Here is a 20400-nt window from a genome sequence, read left to right as displayed (position 1 = left end):
GTTGGTGCTATAGGCTACACATGGCTGTAATCTACCAGTAAACAGAGAAGAAGAAGTAGAGGTTGTGAACCAGAAACAAAACAAGTCTTCTTGACCATCAACCATCTACAAGAAAAATATGGTCTTCAAGTTTGAATTGTTGTCATGTCAGCTGGTATTGATCATGTTTCATGCTGTCTGGAAAAGAAGACAATATAAATATATATCCGAGAAGATGCCAACAGCAGAAACAGCTGATTTAGTGAAGTTGTTGTTTTGTTGCCTAAACCTAAAAAAGTTGTAGTTTCGTTGCCTAAACCTGAAGAAGTTGTAGTTTTATTGCCTAAACTTAAAGAAGTTGTAGTTTTATTGCCTAAACCTAAAGCAGTTGTAGTTTTGTTGCCTAAACCTAAAGAAGTTGTAGTTTTATTGCCTAAACTTAAAGAAGTTGTAGTTTTGTTGCCTAAACCTAAAGAAGTTGTAGTTTTATTGCCTAAACCTAAAGAAGTTGTAGTTTCGTTGCCTAAACCTGAAGAAGTTGTAGTTTTATTGCCTAAACCTAAAGAAGTTGTAGTTTTATTGCCTAAACCTAAAGAAGTTGTAGTTTCGTTGCCTAAACCTGAAGAAGTTGTAGTTTTGTTGCTTAAACCTAAAGAAGTTGTAGTTTTGTTGCCTAAACCTAAGGAAGTTGTAGTTTTGTTGCCTAAACCTAAAGAAGTTGTAGTTTTATTGCCTAAACCTAAAGAAGTTGTAGTTTCGTTGCCTAAACCTGAAGAAGTTGTAGTTTTATTGCCTAAACCTAAAGAAGTTGTAGTTTTGTTGCCTAAACCTAAAGAAGTTGTAGTTTTGTTGCCTAAACCTAAGGAAGTTGTAGTTTTATTGCCTAAACCTAAAGAAGTTGTAGTTTTGTTGCCTAAACCTAAAGAAGTTGTAGTTTTATTGCCTAAACCTAAAGAAGTTGTAGTTTTGTTGCCTAAACTTAAAGAAGTTGTAGTTTTGTTGCCTAAACCTAAGGAAGTTGTAGTTTTATTGCCTAAACCTAAAGAAGTTGTAGTTTTATTGCCTAAACATAAAGAAGCCTTTTTGTTTGTTTTCAAAACGTGACGTTTCATTCAGTTTTACGTGTTAGAACGTGTTGCTGCTTTTAAGTTTCACTTTCACTTTTTCCACATAGTAGGCATAGTAGGCTCCTAATGACCCACGTCTATGAGGCTTATAACGACTGATAACCTATTTAATGGCCTGATAACGGTTGAATCGGGTGGATGAAGTGTTCATCAGAGTGATGGCTGGAGGAAAGAAACTGTTCCTTTGTCTTGTAATATAATGTATATGATTCTGAAATGGATCATTTTGCATAATGAGTACTTTTTTAGGTACTTTAAGTGTTTCCAAGTGGTATTAATGTTGGCACTGCTGATTAAGCAAATTATTCAGACCATCAGGGAAAAGCATATATATTATATTGTAATGAAATAAAGAGCACCACTCTTAACTAACGTCAGGAGAAATGAAAACGCTGTTATGAAAACTAAGAACAGAGCAGTGCTGTCTGTTTCTTCCTCTGTGGTGGTTATAGAGTAGACCCTTCAGACACGGGCTGGTTGGTTTCCTGCCAAACTGGCCGGTAGAGTGGACGGACTAAATCGAGCAGCTCTTGGCAGGTAGTAATCTCCCTCTCTGCCTGCTGACCTCGGGGGTCTGAGACGTTCTGAATTCAAAATAACCCCGCTCAGTAACTGTGTCATGTTGGTCTGTTTATTTCTTCCTGTAAAGCTCAGCTCCTGCAGGCAGAACACAGCAGAGAGAGGAAGGTTAATGGATTTAATACCAGAGTCAGTCTGAAGCTCTTCACTGGGAGGTTGCCAGTTCAAATCCCAGCCTGGCTGAACATTTATACTGGGAGAGTTGTTCTGTCAGATTAAACCAGTGTGAAGCAGCAGCAGCAGCTGCTCAGAGACGACACGCAGACTTTAACTCAGGAAACAGCTGTTTGTTTCTCGTTTCAAACCGCGATCGCTCCCCAACCGTAACCACGTTTTGATTGTTACCATGACGACCGGTCAAAATGCAATCGTAGATATCTCTAATGTTAGTTCGATAGTCAAGCTTAGCTATTAGATATTAAAACGGCTTGCCGTATATTCTTCCTGTTTCACAGCACTGACATTCGTTGTTTCTTCTTCTTCTTCTTCTTCTTCTTCTTCTCCTGCAGGCGAACGAGCTGGGGATGATGTCGGCCTTCTACAAATACATCCTGACCACCATGGTGAGACCTTCGTCTTCTCATTCATCAGCTCTCCCACTCGAAACCCTCGTCTTCCATTAACCTCCACTTCTTTTCTTTTCCATTTATTAATCCTCATCTGTTTCTGTACAGTTAGAGGTTCCTCACTCTTTCCTTTCTTTTGCCGTTAAACCCCCTCCTCTTCTCTTCTTTCATCTCCTTTCCTTCGTCCTTCTTTCCTCATCTTTTCATTTCTTGTTTCCTTCTTGTGTCCTTTTGTACCTCTCCTTTTTGCTCTTTTCCCATCTTGTCTTTTTCTTCCTCTTTACTTCCATCCTCCTTTCTTTTCATAAACACCAGACTTTTTGTATCTCCCTCTTCTTCTTTTTCCTTCTGTCTTCTTTTCCTTTCCTTTCCTTTCTTTGCTTTGCTGTCTTTTCCTCACTTTCCTTTCACCCATAATAACCACCTCCTTTTCTATGCTTGGTTTCCTTTCCTTTTCTTCTCATCGCCTATTTTCTGTTCCTCATTTTATTCGTTCCATCACATTTTTCCGGTTGTTCTCCTCCTCTTTCCCTTTCCTTTACCATCCTTTCATTTTGCTTCCTTTCCTAAACCAATTCTTTCTCTCATCTCCTCCTTTCCCTTTGCCTTTCAGTCTATTTTCCTTTCCTTCCCTAAATCTCCTTCCTTTCCTTTTGCCTTCTGTCCTCGTCTTCATTCCTTCTTCATCTTTTATTTCATTGCTTTTGTTTCTACTTCCTTCTCTCATCTCCTATTACCTCTCCTTTTTTCTCTTGTCCTCCCTTCTTTCCTTTCCTAAATCCCTTCCTCTTTTCCCATCTTGTCTTTTCCTTCCTCTTTGCTTCCTTTCCTTTCTTTACCTCACATATCACCATTTCATTTCACTTCTTCATCCCACCATCACCATCTTTCTCAGTATGTTCGTACTCGTCGTTTCACACCTGTGAGGATGTTTGTGGGTCTCATCCTGAACCTAATCTCTCCCACGTATCACATGTCCTCTCTCACCTCACCCACTAACTCCCTCTCCGTCTCATCAGAGATGCTCGCCGCTCCGCCGCCATTTGTCATCATTATAATTTCGCCGTCCGGTGTCGTGCCCTTGTGCGAAGAGACTTTGCGTGGATAATAACTTGTCTCGATCTCCGCCTCGTCTCTAAACGCCGTGGTGTTGCAGGCCTTAACGGATCGCAAGGGCACTTGCACGCCGTGCTCGCAAACCAAGGGCGAAAGTGCCGTTCTCTCCCCCCTCCAACAGAACCCTGGATAGGAACCAACAGTTCACCACACACTCCTCCACCTGCAGCGCCGTCTTTGACCTACCTTTAACTTTGCATTAAACACGCTCTGCTGACAGTGACAAGACGAGCAGGCTGCAGACGTTACGTATAGAGTTCACCGCCGCGGTTTGGCTTTGAGTAGAAAAGATGGACAAACAATACAGGAAGTAAGCTGCCAGAGGATAACGCCCTTACGTCAAGCCTCTTATTGCATTTAAATCTCTTAATAAAATCTTGTTTAAGAGCATTCAGATCTCTTAAAGCTGCACTAATCGTATCCCATGAACAATGGAGGGAGACTGGTCCGGCGCTCTCATCATCATCATCATCATCATCATCATCATCAGCAGCAGCAGCAGCAGCAGCAGCAGCAGCAGCAGCAGCTGAACTGAACCAGACAGAACGTGAGAAATAAGCTGTTTATAACGAGGGTCAAAGCAAACATTAGATTAAGTTCATTAAGTTTCAGCTAATTGACTTCAGGATCACACGATTCCTCCAGAGTTTCGCCATCTGGACCTCCTCCTTTAATTTATTTGCACGATGGCGTTCGGCGCCGGAATGGGTTTTGAAGTGGGGCGGGGCCAGCTTAGGATGATGTAGGCTAATAGAGTGTTTCCCTCAGGATTTTGAGAGACCGTGCAGTGGGTGGACCTCGGACTCTCTAGGGGGGTCTTGGGGCACGTTTCTCCGTAAGAAAATTTTGAACGTTTTAAAAGTTAAATGCTTCAATCTGGAGCACTTTGAGAGGACAATTACGAGATCTCTGAAGAACTTGGTGCTCGAGTAAACGATTTAATCGTAAAGGTTGTTATGAAAGCTGACGGCAAAAAGTCACACAGCATAAGCACGGTAAACGAGACGGGGTGCCGACATCGCCGCAGACACCTCGCACTGAGGACAGCCCCGGTTGACAGTCGCAGCGGGAATCCGGGAGTCCGGGCGAAGGGTGCTGCACGGTCCTTTTCAAGCAGACTGGTTCTTTATGAAGCTTTAGCGGACTGGATGTCAGATCACTTTAATTTCTTTTGAATTAGGCTACACGATGGTTGATTGTTATTGGATAAAGATCCACACTGAGCTCCGCCGGTTGCAAAATGTGGATAAATATATTATTCAGTGCTTTTTTAGTGGCCATCAACCTTACGTTTACGCGCGTATAGTCAGAAAAGGCCAATGGCCCCTTGGCCCCATTACTTCCGGCGCCCATCGTTCAGTCAGGTCCCGTACATTGGTCGAAAAAATATCTTAACTTTCCATCCGGCGCCGTAATCTGGTCAAACATTTGTATTGTCCAACCCTGATTTATGATCGAATATCTGCAGAACTAATGACATTCCCATCATTTAATGCTGACTAGCAAATGTTAGCGTGCTAACACGCTACACTAAGATATTGACCGTGATAAACATTAAATTGAGCAATATGTTAAGGGAGTCTGGAATGTAGTAAGACAAGTCCAGAGTATTTTCTGAGCAATGGGCTTTTGTTTTGGAATAATGGTCTGTCGGACCAAAGGGTTCCCCTTCAGGCCGAGGCAGAGCAGAACACAGGAGAGAAATGTACAACGTCTATAAATCTTTATTGAGATATGTCATGAGTCATGAATCCAACAGATGACTGACTAAGAGCCAGGACCAGGAGGTGAGTGAACTCTCACTCTGGGTGAAGTAATCAGTGAGTCACACAGGTATTGATTGATGATCTTATCAAACCCCTGCTGATATATATATGGTGGTCATGTTCTCCTGAATGGGCGCAGGAGAACATCTAAATCTTACTCTTAGAAACTCCCACAAATCTGAGACGGAGACTGATACATCCTTTCTTCAGAGAGCGCCGACCTTTACCGCTGCTTTGTTCTAAGTGAGCGTCCTGCAGTCACAGCATCATCACCGCCGTCCTTCTGGGATGCTGTCGCAGTGTTTCCTCCTTCAGCATCGCCGATCCTCCGGCCAACTGCTCTTTGTCCCGGCTGGCAGGCCCGACAGTCTGACTATGTTCTTGGCTGTAGCGGAAATTCATTTGGCAACTGGCAACCACACCGGCAGCAACAACAACAACAAGAACACAAGCAGCAGCAGCAGCTTCCCGACAGGCTGGGATGTGGTGAAGTAAATAAGGGTCGGAGAGATTCGGGGAAAAGAAATGAACCTTACACACAGGTTAGCAGTTGTGCTAAACAGCTGGACAGAAAAGGTTCTGAACACGTCCTGGATGTCCTCTTCCTTGTACCCTCTACAGTCAGTTTCTGCAGACCGGATAGATTCTGTGCCAGAATGTTTTTTAACCCGACGAGAGTCGCAGCCAAATGGTGACGATGCCGACAGTCCGTCCAACACTTTGGTCCACAGTGAGACATGTCGACAGACTACTAGCTAGATTTCTCTTTTTATTCTTTCCCAAATCAAAAAGGGGAAAAAAACGACATGAACAAGAGCAGCAGAGTAACATGCTTCCCATCACCGTGTCCCAAACAGCCCCACGTCACGAGAGCAACAACAAATTCATCACCGAAGCAATTACAGGAAGTAGAGTAGAGCAGCGGGAGGAAGATGAAGAGCTCAGCAAATCAACCAGTAAATAACAAAAATATACAAAGAAAGACGGAAACTTAAAAGTGAAGCCGATGAGGATTAAACATGCATTCTTTCTAATTATCACTGGGGGTGTTACTACTTTTAATTCAATGATCAACTATCCAATATCGTTGATGCATGCCGCTGTCATCACCCTACAAACAATTACAAATCCTCATACAAAATCCTCAATTTGAATGAGTTGATTCAGTGTGATTCAAATGAGTTGGTCTTTTTCTTTATTAAATCAACTTTCTTTAATCAATAGAACTCGTCAAAATGATGACGTCTTGACGGATTCGCCAAGTGAATGTAGATACATAATGTGATCTTTTTTTTTGTAGCGACTTAATTGATTTACTATACTAGTGTTCGAGGCAAAATTGAAATTTTGTTATCATGGTTAAATATATGTAATTTGTGGTGTAGTTAGATTGCTGCTAGACCGCCCCGTTAATACAAGTGCGTGCCTCGCTTTGTGTGTGTCAAGCAGGAGAGCCAACAGGTTTTTGATCGCAGTGTAAATGTTATTTTTGAAAGGCTAAACGCCAACAAATATGGACTGAAGCAGAATATTTCATCAAATGTTTTTCTACTAGGTAGCAAAAAAAATACATCTTTTTAAATAGTTTTTGATATACCGACTTTTGTATAAATTATCCAGTAAGTGTGTTTTTAGATTTTTGTTCTACATGAGCAAATCTAATTTTGACAACCTCAGAGCAGACAAATCCTGGCGCACTCCCTGTGATCTTTGGTGCCAGCCTAACGGGGGCCAGGACCCCAGGTTGGGAACCACTGCTTTAGGGCGTTGTTTTTTGTCTTACAACTTTTGTTTTCAGTTCATGAAAGTTAATTGTAAGATTCTGGTTGCCTATAAATGTCTTATTCAGTGTCCAGTTGTACTCTCGTGTCACTTCTGGTTGCAAAAAAACAAGATGCAAAATTATTATATTTCATATATTTAACAATTAATCAAAAAGTTAATGTTTAGATTAATCGATAATCACAATATTTATTAATTGCGGTCCTAAATTGAAAAGATAAAATGAAAGTTGTTTAATTTCAGGAGCTGTGAAGCAGATTCAAGGTGAAAGCATCATGTTTCCTGCAGCGTCTCTTTTAAACAGGACTCCTCTCCACTTCACAGCTGAAGCTAAATGTTTCATTGGCAGCATCTGTTTCAGAGCAAACACAAACCCTCGGAGGGCCGAGCAACAGTTTGATTCGGGTTTGTTTCAGCAGCAGAGCTCAGCATGCTACCGACTCGCCTTCAACCACTATTTGAAGTTCTTTGAAGGTCCCCGCTGTTTGATGTCCATCTTTTTTTTTTCAAACCGTTTTTTTTCTCTCTGTGAGCCTGCTCTGAATTTAAAAAATTGAACTTGACGTCGTGCAGCCTACAAAAGAAAACTCTGTTCACGCCCTTCGTTTGTTTCTGTCTTGTCCTCCTACTGCTTTTCTTTCATCCTTCAACTTTCCGACGTGACCTTGTTGTTGTTTCTGCATCGCACAACTCACGCTTTTACAACAAATTGCCGACATCACACAAGACGTAACATCGTTTTCCTCTGTCTCCCTCTGGTCTTCTCTCTCTGTCTGTCTTCAGGACTTCCCTCTGCTGCGGCTGGACGACGTGGTGGGCGATCAGTCCAACATCTTAGGTTTCTCCATGCTGAACGGCACTCATCCCTTCTTCCTGGAGTTCATCCGCAGCCTCAACCTGTCCTGGAAGGAAGGCTGTGATCTCAGCCCGTACCCGGGACCAGCGGTGAGACACATTTACACATCATATGAAACTAGAAAACCTGATGAATCCATCAGTACCAACCATGTCATACTAGCTTATCGTGAAGGAAGTTAAATAACGCTTCAAACATACACTAAATATTGGCGAGGAAAAAACGGTCATGGTCATTTTCAAAGGGGTCCCTTGACCTCTGACCTCCAGATATGTGAATGAAAATGGGTTCTATGGGTACCCACGAGTCTCCCCTTTACAGACATGCCCACTTTATGATAATCACATGCAGTTTGGGGCAAGTCATAGTCAAGTTACTTAAGGACGGAAGTTACGTGACAAATCAACGTTGACTTCTGGCTTCACACGGGACATGAACAGCAGTCTCCTGGGTAAAAGTCTGGTGTTTTTCGGTTTGTTGTGTTTCAATTTACAACGTTAACGACATGTTTAAAACTGCGACCATAATCTGGGAGAAAATACATTTCCCTCGAAAACGTAATTGAGAATACAGTTTAGTTGTATGGGAACGTAACTTTGTAGAAGACGGGGTTGTTTAAATCATGATTTAGACGGATACCACGGTGATCTACAAATAATCATTTTCTTTTAAACGCTCAAAATCAAATCAGCAGAGGCCGTAATATACTGATGTCTAGTCTCTAGTAACTCCCTATAATAATATAATAACATAATAACACCCACAAATAGAGAATAAAAACATCGCAGCCTCCTGCAGATTGAGGTTTGATTGCATCCAGTTGACGCCGTATATCTTTTACTCCTCCTCCATAATGAACGGAGCCATCAGGACAAATCCATCTCCTCCGAGCTCTTTGTGTCTCATTTGCAGCTCTGATGTGAGCCGACACAACGCCTGAGCAGACAGCGTTAATAAAGATAATAGTAATGACGATGGAGGTTGTCTCAATCAGTGCAGGAGAACGTCCCCCCGGGGATTTATCACTCATATTTATTCACTTAAGGTGCTCGACGGAGTTGCGTAAGAGCTGTGAATGTGGTTGTTTTGATTGTAATGAGCTTTATCATTGTGATGATTACGATCATTACTTGATGATCGGATGAAGAGTCTCAGTCTGAAATGACTGCCGGGACAGAACGACAACACAGAACATGTTAACCCGTTTAACCCCGACGTTTCCTTTAATGACTAGAACAACTTGACACACAGTGCTGAGCTGCATCTCAAATTAATCTTCAGGTTCCCAGCTTTCAGATGATGTACACCACTTCTATGTGACATCTCCTACCCCTCTAAAGAGAGAGGTCGGAATAGTAAGGGTTTAATTAACTCATTAGAAGATCATGTGTTTAAATATCTCGACTCATATTCAGGTCCTGATCTGCCTGATATTTCCCAGAGTAACGGTACGTTAGTTTAAAAGCAGTTCATATGTGAACGGCTGCAGGACCAGACAGACAGACAGCAATTATTTTTCTCTCTTTCCGTCTCCGTCTTCCCTCTTCTATCTTTCTCTCCTCAAACTGTAATTAGTTATCGTCATCCAGCCCTGAAACTATCGACTCGGAGGGAACTTCAATCACACTCAGTCATACATCCGTCTGTTTTATCAGCCGTCGACAGACCGGGCCGGGCCGGCTCTGCCTCCGTGCGATTTGTCTGATTCCCTCAGAGTGTCAGTTTGACTGACAACTGACCAAACGGACCAGAACGACAGACTCTGATAGGATCGCTGAGCCGTACGAGGCGCTCGCTGAACGCCGCTGATAGCAGGCAGCTAGCGTTCCCCGACGCCCCTCGCCCGTAGGAGCACTAACAAACACACAAACACATTTTCTAATGTGTGTGTGTAGGACGTTGTGTTTGTATGAACAAAATAAGATTAAATGACAGAGAATAATCACACTTCTAGCTCCTAGTCAGGAGGAGGTGGAGACCAAAGCAGAGCTAAAAGGAGAGTGAGAAGATTAGATTCATCAGGACACAAACATGACTCCAATGGGATGATCGTGTAGCTCCGTGTCTGCTGGATGAATAAACTGCTGAATAAGACATTTTTAGGCGACCAAAATGGTTATAATTAACTTTCATGAAGTGAAAACACACTGTGAAAGGGTTAAAGTTGTAAGACAAAAACATGAACAACTCCCAGACCGGACAACGCCGTGGTAGTGACCTGTCAATCACAAGGTAGCCCCACCCTAATTATGGTCTATCTGACTGTAAATGGGACCATCATTTACTAAATGAACATCATGCTGTATTGAAGACTTGAAACTAGTGATTGAGACCATAAACTCATGTTTACAATGTTTACTGAGGTCATAAATCAAGTGAGAAGTAGACTCATTTTCTCATAGACTTCTATCCAATCAGACTTCTTTTAGCAACCTGAGGAGTCGCCCCCTGCTGGCTGTTAGAGAGAATGCAAGTTTAAGGCACTTTTCAGACCCGGAGGTTGCCGCGTGGTGTCAGCTAAAAACCACAATCTAATTTTCTGTTTCTACAATACACAAGCTAAACTGGTCCAAGATGGTAACAAGACAGTTGGCTGGTTTCCGTTGTAAAATCCAGTTTGGTTTAATGTATTCTTTTGTGTTGTGTGTTGCAGCTGTCGTCGGCGCTGATGTTCGACGCGGTTCACGTGGTGGTGAGCGCCGTACGGGAGCTGAACCGCAGTCAGGAGATCGGAGTGAAGCCGCTGAGCTGCACGTCTCCGCTCATCTGGCAGCATGGAACCAGCCTCATGAACTACCTACGCATGGTAAACACACACACTATGGCATTCTGGGAAAACCTTCTTGCTCTCTGTCTTCCCCTCGGATGGATGGGAAAAATTGGATATCGTTTGGCAGTTATCAGTTTCATGTCTGTGTTTCCAGTACAGAGATAGATGCAGGATGTTTTAGCTTAGCACAAAGACTGGAAGCAGGGGGAAACTGCTAGCCTAGCTCCACCAAAAGAGAACAAAATACAGCTTCCATCAAGTCCAAAGACAGAGTATAAGTAGGGTTAGAATCAACCAAGCTGGCGTGATGTGAAGTTGTGTTTTTAAGAGAAACTGCCTAACTGTTTAACAGGAAATCAATTCTTCTTCTTCGCTGCTCCAAAACGGTAGCCCTCAATGTGCTGTCGCCCTGGAGGTATCATGGCTACTACTGTTTTTAGAGGAGCGAAGAAGAACTGATTGCAGGTAGTTTGTCACAGCTGTTAAATAATAATAATCATAATCGTAATAACTAGGGCTGTCAATCAATTAAAATATGTAATCGAGATTAATCGCATGATTAATACTGATTAATTGCACATTTTTTATCTGTTCAAAATGTACCTTAAAGGGAGATTTGTCAAGTATTTAATACTCTTATCAACATGGAAGTGGAAAAATATGCTGCTTCATGCAAATGTATGTACATATTTGTTATTGGAAATCAATTAACAACACAAAACAATGACAAATATTGTCCAGAAACCCTCACAAGTACTGCATTTAGCATAAAACAATATGCTCAAGGCAACAACAGCTGTCAGTGTGTCAGTGTGCTGACTTGACTATGACTTGCCCCAAACTGCATGTGATTATCATAAAGTGGGCATGTCTGTATGAGACTCGTGGGTACTTATAGAACCCCGCGAGGTCAGAGGTCAAGGGACCCCTTTGAAAATGTCCGTGACCGTTTTTTCCTCCCCAAAATGTGTGTTTGCAGGAATGTGCATATGTATGTGTTACTTGTGCAGTCAAGCGTGATTTTTGTGCCTGAGATTATGTGAGTAATGTGCAATTGAGTGCATGTACAGTCTGCATGGATGTGTGTGTGACTGAAGATGAATTACATCCCAAAAACTCTGTGGCGAGAGACAGAGAGAGAGAGAGGGAGAGAGAGAGAGAGAGGGAGAGAGAGGTCTCTGGTTGCTGCCAAAAACAGTGTAGAGATGATGAAGTGATGCACTGAGAGCAACAAAAACAATATGGAGGGAGGAGGCGAGGGAGGGAGGGAGGGAGGCATCCTCAGTGGATGGAAGGAACAAGAAGTGGCAGACAGACAGAAGCAGAGAGAGAGAGGAGGACGAGAATAAATTAAATGAACATGGAAATGAAAGAGGAAAGAAGGAGGGAGAAAGGGAAAGAAGCCAGAGGAAAGAAGAGAGAGACAATAAAACCCTCCATCTCTCTTTCTCTCTCTCTGACGAGTCCAGCTCTGATCTGCAGTCTGCAGCAAACAGAAGACGCCTTCAACAAGTCCTCCGACATACACTGTGTGGTATTTCCTTCCAAATCAATACAACTGTTTTTTTGATCAATCATCAGCAGGACAACATGTTCTGACCTCTGCGGTTAAGTAACTCCATGTGAATTTGTCACGTCAAGTTCAACTTTTGATGCACTAATTGGTGCCGTTGATCAGTATCAACGTCGGTACAAGCGGTGCAACCTAAAGCTTTGTCTCTGATCTCTTTGGATTCTTTATCGTAGCTAACAGCCTGTTCTGGTCTCTGTTTCTCTACGTTTGTCTCATCAGGTGGAGTATGACGGTCTGACGGGTCACATTGAGTTCAACAGCAAAGGCCAGAGGACCAATTACACCCTGAAGATCCTGGAGAAACACCCCGGGGGCCATAAAGAGGTCAGAGGTCAAATGGGGTCAGAGGTTAAGTTCGCATGTCAGTTAATTATAAGAGGCAGGAACGACTTCCTGTAAAGTGTGAGCAGTCTACCGGACAGAAGGAAACACAAACCACACATAATGATGTTAGAACCAGTGAACTGGTGCTGGGAACTCTGGGAGAGTCAGTCCATTATCTCCTTGATGCTCTGGGTTACAGAACAACAGTTCTCTTATTCAACCATCAATGAGATCAATAGAAACAGACTCTGTCCATGTAGACGTAGTGTTGCTTTATGACCTCTGATGATCATTAAAAGGTCAGAGATCAGCTGAGGTCACTAGAGGGTCAAATGGGCTCACAGGACAGGGTTAAGTACGCTGTAAAAGGTGAGGCAGTGGTGGAGATCCCCACTTGATTTATATTATTACCTTAACACAACTAGCCAGCTAGCATAGCTCTGACCAGAGGGAACCACATCTAACTACCAGCACTCTAAGGGCGTTTTCACATTAGATACGACTGATCCGTTCCGTACCCGAGTACGATTGCGTCATCATCCACGTGTATTTGTTTATGTTGAGATCAGTTGTTTAAGTGGCGGAGCATCATAAAACATTCAAACTCAACGGAAACAAACTAAAACCGTCGTCGTTAGTCTTTCCAACAATCACCAACTCTGGTTTGGTCGAAATAAACTCTTATTTCACCAAGTTAGATGTGAAAATATGCCGACTATACACTCTGTTTCCCTCCGCTGTCTCTCTCTCTCTCTGCCCGCTGAGCGTCTCTCGTTCTTCAGCAGTAGACCATTAAACAAGCTAAATGAAATAACAAACATCGGCCAACCCCATCGCCTACTGTCGTTTATATTTTAAGGACCCTCTTGTTTGGCCGTTCAGTGCAGAGGATGAGACCGGTGACGTTGAAAAAAAGCCCGCCCTTTCAAAACTACTCACTGACTGCTAACGTTACCTGCGTTAAATAGCGGTCCACTTCCGTGTGTTGGTACTGTTGGCTTTCAAACCTGATGCGAACTGTACCTGAGTACACATGAACCGACTCCAGACCACCTTTTCAAGTGGACTCGAGTAGCCTACGGATCGACGAACCGTGCCCGAGTACGGTACGTGGCGTTCACACTAATCAATCGAACTGGACTTTGTGGTCAAGTGTATTCGGATCCGGGCCCGGGTCCCTGATGTGAAATCACCCAGAAGCTCACAAACACATCGACTCTTTGGTTTGTTTAATCCGTATGTCCTGGAGATGAAAGACATACACATTAGAGCTGCAGCGATTAGTCGACTAATCCATTCGTCGATCAACAGAAATAATAATCGGCAACTATTTTGATAATGAATTAATCGTTAAAGGATTTTTCATGCAAAAATGGCAGAAAATGCTTTTTCAGCCTCTGTGTATGTAGAGATTTCCTGCTTCTCTCTGTTTTATATCGTATTAAACTGAATATTTTTGGCAGTTTTGGACAAAACAAGACATTTAAAGACATCATCTTGCACATTTTCCTCTATCTTCTGACATTTTATAGACCAAATGATTAATCAATTAATCTAGAAAGAAACTTGCAGATAAATCAATAATGAAAATTGCCTAATCATTAATTGCAGCCCCAGACTTGTTAGCCTGGTAGAAGCCTGTTTAGCATTCATGATTTGGTGATCAGAGAAAAGAAAATGGTCTTTTGCGTTGAAGTCATGATGGAAAATAGTTGGATTTTTTTGGAGGTAAACAAGGAGGCAAACACGGTAATGGGAAAGGGTGGAGATGATTGGTAGGATGCCTGAACTCCACCTATCATTGATGAGTTTCAACATCCTGATGGGAGTCTGGGAAGGAGTGGCCCCGGCTCTTTATCAGCCTGTCAGCTGCAGGACGGTACCTTAACGGCTAATCTCTACACAAACAAACAGGAGGTCAGGTGAGGTCATGAGGTCAGGGCATGTGATGGGGTTGGTGTCAGGTCAGCAGATTGGTGTTTACGCGCTACAGCACGTATTTATGAGCTTATTTAACTCGCTGAATGAGCCGGGAGGAGCCAGATCCTCCCTCATTGATTTCAGCATCGATTCTGCAGCGAGGATTCTTCAGCTTCCTCTCGCCGTCCGTCTCTCTGCCTCTCATAACACACTTGAACCATTCTTTTCTGTTTGTCTGTTGTCTTTGCTTTCTTACTTTCTCTACTGCCTCATCTTTCACTGTGCGGTTTCATTTCATCTCGTTCTGGTTCTCTTCGTCGTCCACCTCTATCTTTGTTTCAAGAGAAATGATTGTCTTAAAGCCGTTTCTCACCAGTGCGATTTGAAAATACGGTGCGGTAAAAATACGTTATTTAGCCTCCTTCCGGACCATTTGGTATCAATGGATTCCAGGTCTTCTAGTTTCATATATCTGTAGCTTCTCTCTAGCTCTAAAACTGAACTTGTTACAGCCTCTGAAAGACAGTGAAGTCGGTCGCGGGTCTAACCCTTCTAACTCCTCTTTGTCCTCCTCTCCCTCCTGGACAAACAGATTGGTACCTGGTACTCCAACAACACGCTGGTCATGAACTCCACCTCCCTGGACCTCAACGCGTCAGAGACGCTGGCTAACAAGACGCTGATCGTCACCACGATACTGGTAATCTGTCACACAACGAAGCGTCAGATATCACTGGTTGGAGTTCCTCCTCCTTTGAATCAGCTGCTGTATGATGTCACTTCCCCTTCTGACAGGAAAACCCGTACTTGATGCGTAAACCCAACTACCAGAACTTCCAGGGTAACGAGCAGTACGAGGGTTTCTGCGTGGACATGCTGCGGGAGATGGCGGACATCTTGAAGTTCTCCTTCAAGATCAAGCTGGTGGACGACGGGCTGTACGGAGCCCCGGAGCCCAACGGCAGCTGGACCGGCATGGTGGGAGAGCTCATCAACCGGGTGAGTGGATGCAGAGGAGACGCAGCAATACTCAGATTAGGAAAAGAGCAAATAATCCTGATTCATTGATCAGTTTGATGGATTTGTAGAAAAATCAAAATGTACTAAAATCTAAAGAAAATGAGAAATGATCCGGAGTAAATCATTTCTGTGATTTGTTTTCTTTTCAATCAGGCAAAATAAATAATCCGTAGACATCACTTTGGGTTCTGGTAACTTCTCAAGGCTGTTTGTCATCATTTCTGACATTCACTAGATTAAAATAACCATGTAGTGTACGATGTAGTGTACAGCGAAGTGTACATAGTGTACTGTGTAGTGTATGCTGTAGTGTGTGTAGTATACAGCGTAGTGTACTTAGTGTATGGCGTAGTGTACATAATGTACGGGGTAGTGTACGTAGTGTATGCCGTAGTGTGTGTAGTAAACAGCGTAGTGTACACCATAGTGTTTGTAGTGTATGACGTAGTGTACATAGTATACATCGTAGTGTATGACGTAGTGTACGTAGTGTACATAGTATACATCGTAGTGTATGGTGTAGTGTACGTAGTGTACATAGTATACATCGTAGTGTATGGTGTAGTGTACGTAGTGTACATAGTATGCATCGTAGTGTACGACATAGTGTACATAGTGTATGACGTAGTGTAAGTAGTGTACATCGTAGTGTACATCGTAGTGCTCATCGTAGTGTTCATCGTAGTGTTCATCGTAGTGTTCATCGTAGTGTTCGTTGTAGAGTATGGCTTAGTGTACGTAGTTTACAGCGTAGTGTACATAGTGTATGACGTATTTTACATTGTAGTGTACATAGTGTATGACATAGTGGACATAGTGTACATCGTAGTGTACATCGTAGTGATCATCGTAGTGTACATCGTAGTGTACATCGCAGTGTTCATCGTAGTGTTTATCGTAGTGTTCGTCGTAGAGTACGGCTTAGTGCACATAGTGTATGGCGTAGTGTACGTACAGCACGGCCTCCAGTGTTTTAACTCCACCTTCTAGTATGAGCTCAGCTCGTACCAGGTACTGTTCTCTATGGTCCACCAGGTACTCTGCTCACGATATAACCAGTAGGTACCGATTTTCTGAAAACATCCTCACGTTTCAAAGATGTCCCTGATTTCAAAAGAGATTTTCTCACCTTCCTGAAATTGTTCTCACTTTTTCTTTTTCTTCAGTTCTTTAAAACATCCTCACTTCCTAAAGCACAAAGACGTCCTGCTGTATCTTAGCAAACATATCCCCACTTTATAAAACATGAGCTCACTTCCCTGCTATAAAACTCAAAAATGTCCCAGTGCGCAAACACAAGTGTGAAACCTTAAACAGCCTTTTGAAGAGGTGAGGACTGGACAAAATGTCTTCACTTTCAGGGAGTAAAACTCACAAAATAGACTGCAACAGCACACACACACACACACACACACTTACGCTTGCCGACACTTCTCCTTATCGTCTTTACTTTTTCTCGCAGCTTTGTCGCAGGCAATTCTCTGCACAGCTTTAATTAGACTCAACTTGACTTAAAATGAGCCACTTTCCCTGAGAAAACAACTAACGGGGGAAATTGGGCTTCAGCGGAGCCACTTAATACCTCCTCAGCCTCTCAGTGTGCTGCTGCTGCTGCTGCTGCTGTTGCTGCTGCTGCTCAGGGCCGAGCAGCTTTCCAACGCTCCACCACTCGCATAATTGGCTGACTCTTGTGTTGCAGTCGAGGGCGCCATCGCTGTCAGCCGCTCGGAGCCCACGTCTCGCACCCCTCGCGCTCGCCCACCGCCGCCTGTTGCCATAACAACTAACGTAGAAACAATGTCAGAGCGAGAGTGAAATCATATAAGAGTGTTTCATGTGTCCGCTCGGCTACAGTCAATATGCTGCTTCAGTGTGTGACATATTTTCTGTGAGGTCTCAACTTGAAGGAGATGAGTTCTGTTAAAAGAACGAGTTTCTGTGTTTTCATACAGATTCTGAGACCTCTGGATTTAAACTTATGGAGTCATAGGAGTGCCATAAATAAGAATAAATCTCCAAAAGAATAAGAAATGTGGAAATATAAAGATAAATAATAAAATGTAAAATAATAATAATAATAATAATAATAATATTAATAATAATAATAAATGTTTTATTTCAACATTTATGTGTTAATTTATTTCTGTATCTATAAATATTTAGTTGTATACTTTTTAATTTTTTTTAATTTTATTTTGCATATAAATCACTCTATATTTTATTTAAAATAGAGTGTATGTGTACAGGGCTACTCAGCCTGGGCAGGAAGGCACACCCTTAAAGGAATAAAGGGAAACAGGGAAAATAGGGCTAAAAATATATATATAATATATAATATAATATATAAAAATAAATTAATATAAACAAAATTAAAATATATACATGCATTTTATATGCCAAACAAATAAATACAAATATATTTTTTAAATATGAATAGTAAATGAAGAAATAAATGTTAAAATAAATGAAAATTATACTTCTATATTTTGTTATTTGTCTTTATATTTCAACATGTATTTATTTTTATTTATTTTTATTTGTATTTACACTTCTTTTTTTTACTTATTTATCCCTCTTTTTATTTCCACATTTGAGATCTTTGGATTTAAACTTATGGAGTCATAGGAGTGCCATAAATAGGAATAAATCTGCAAAAGAATAAGAAAATAAATGTGGAAATATAAAGAGGAATAAATAAGTTAATAAAGAAATTTACAAAAATACTAAGAGAAATAAATAAAAAAATAAATATATATGGAAATATAAAGACAAACAACAAAATATAAAAGAATACTAACAAGCATTTTCATTTATTTTAACATTTATTTATTAATTTATTAATGAAGATAATAAAAAGCATTTTATTTTAATATTTATGTGTTATTTATTTCTGTATCTGTAAATATTTATTTATATCATTTAAAAAAATATTTATTTATATACGTTTTGCTAGCAAAATGACTCTCTTTTTTCATTTAAAATAGAGTATATGTGTGCAGGACTACTCAGCCTGGGTTGACAGTTTGGCCCTTCAAGGAATAGCAAAAGCAACAAGGAAAAGAATAAGGAAAAGTAAAGGGCTACAAATAAATAGATAACATTATATAGAAATAAATAAAGTTTAAGAATTTAAAAATATATATACACCAAAAATACAGTTTTATTATTTTAGTTAAAAAAATATAATATTTTAAATAAATAAATAACATATCAAAATAAATAAATAAAATATATACACGTGTTTAGTATGTAATTTATGAGGGAAATTATTCTTAGATTTTTGAGTTGCTGGAAAAAATTGAATTAATAATGCCTGACAATGATCTTGATATATTTGACTTCAGGGCATCTCTGACTACACACATGCTGAAAATCAAACATTTTTACTTGATTAATTTAGAGATTTTCCAAAATAAAAGTCCCTAGAAGTGTAGGATTCAACTTTTTCCCCAAGGTCTAGCGTTAAAAATCGCAATAAATCATAATATCGAATCACAATACTTAAAAATCAGTATAGAAGAAGAACACTTTTCCAGCTCAATGCAAAGACCGCATACCGCTGTTTGTCACGTCGGTGTCTCTCCTGTCTATTCCTGCTAATAACACACACACATTATGTGTTAGCTACACATTGTGGTGATGATAATGGTGATGGTGGCTGATGATTGCGTGTCTGTCTGTGTGTGTGTGTGTGTGTGTGTGTGTGTGTGTGTGTGTGTGTGTGTGTGTGTGTGTGTGTGGTCATGCTGAGGGATCCCGCAGTGTAATTGAAACAGCTCTATATAATTAGTAAGAAAAAAGACAGTTGATTAGCCTCTTAATGGCCTGCTTGTGTTCCCAATTTCCTCTTTCTGACACACACACACACACACACACACACACACACACACACACACACACAGGCCAGCAGGTATTCACACACTTTTATCTGTAGCCAGAGACTCTTTTAGCCTTTTATGTAAATGTGTTAAAAATGTTGCTCTTTTACCTCGATCTACCATCCCTCTCTCTCACACACACACACACATACACACGCACACACGCACACACACGCACACACACACATACACACACACGCACACACACACACACACACACACACACACACCATCTGCAACCAACCAAAGTTTTTCTTGTTGGATATTTTAGAGGTGAAGCTCTTAAAACAACCTCTCTCTCTCTCTCTCTCTCTCTCTCTCTCTCTCTCTCTCTCTCTCTCTCTCTCTCTCTCTGTAAGGCCCAGGAGTCTGATGAAAGTGAGTGAAATTGGTTTAACAAGTGTCTCCTCGTTAATCAATTAAGAGTTAATTAAGGAGCGTAGAGGTGTCTGGGGTCCAGATAAACGCTCCGCGATGGATCCTCTCTGTTGACTCCAAACTTAATGAGATTATCTTTCAGCCATAATTCCACTGTGCCGTGTGTTTACCCAGCGAGGTTAAATCCATCATTCACGTGTTCAAAGAACACGTTGAACTTTGAGGTTGTTTTCTCAGTTTGGTTTATAACAGAGGTCTGCAACCTGCGGCTGTGGAGCCAGATGAGACTCTTCAGCTCCTCTCCAGTGGCTCCCTGGGGATTTATAAAAATGGAAATGAATAACTGTTTTTTTGTTCACATTTTCATTTTTATTTATCATTGTTGTAAGTCTATGGTATGATGGTACAACGGAGTATTAGGGCCATATTGAGGAAAAACAAATCTGAGATTTCAAGAATAAAGTCATAGGATTACGAGAAAAAACTTGTAATATTATAAAAATAAAGTAAGAAGTTTAAGAGAAAAAAAGTCGTAGTATTATGAGAATATAAAGGAATAATTACAAGCATTTTCATTTATTTTAACATTTATTTCTTAATTTATTATTCATATTTTGTAAACATATTTTTGCATATAAAATGAATATATTTAAAGAAAAATATTTTATATATAATGATTTTTTTTTTTAGCCCTTGAGCATTTTTATTTATTTTAACATTTATTTCTTAATTTATTAATGAAGATAGTAAAAAGCATTTTATTTTA

General features: G+C 41.0%; 1 protein-coding gene across 4 annotated transcripts in view; it reads left to right on the top strand.

The window, feature by feature from the left end:
• The window catches only part of LOC119503735 (glutamate receptor ionotropic, kainate 5-like), a 188561-nt gene that overhangs the window by 139547 nt on the left and 28614 nt on the right, over positions 1–20400 (top strand). For all 4 annotated transcript variants that reach the window (XM_037795675.1, XM_037795674.1, XM_037795677.1 and 1 more), the window contains 6 exons: positions 2195–2248; positions 7699–7860; positions 10425–10577; positions 12334–12438; positions 14951–15058; positions 15154–15357. In XM_037795675.1, the coding sequence (XP_037651603.1) occupies positions 2195–2248; positions 7699–7860; positions 10425–10577; positions 12334–12438; positions 14951–15058; positions 15154–15357 (786 nt within the window). The remainder of the gene's footprint in view (positions 1–2194; positions 2249–7698; positions 7861–10424; positions 10578–12333; positions 12439–14950; positions 15059–15153; positions 15358–20400) is intronic.

The sequence above is a fragment of the Sebastes umbrosus genome, chromosome 15 (genome assembly GCF_015220745.1).
Source record: "Sebastes umbrosus isolate fSebUmb1 chromosome 15, fSebUmb1.pri, whole genome shotgun sequence".
Lineage (NCBI taxonomy): Eukaryota > Metazoa > Chordata > Actinopteri > Perciformes > Sebastidae > Sebastes > Sebastes umbrosus.
Note: the sequence above shows the minus strand (reverse complement) of the source record. Positions and strands in the feature narration are given on the sequence as shown.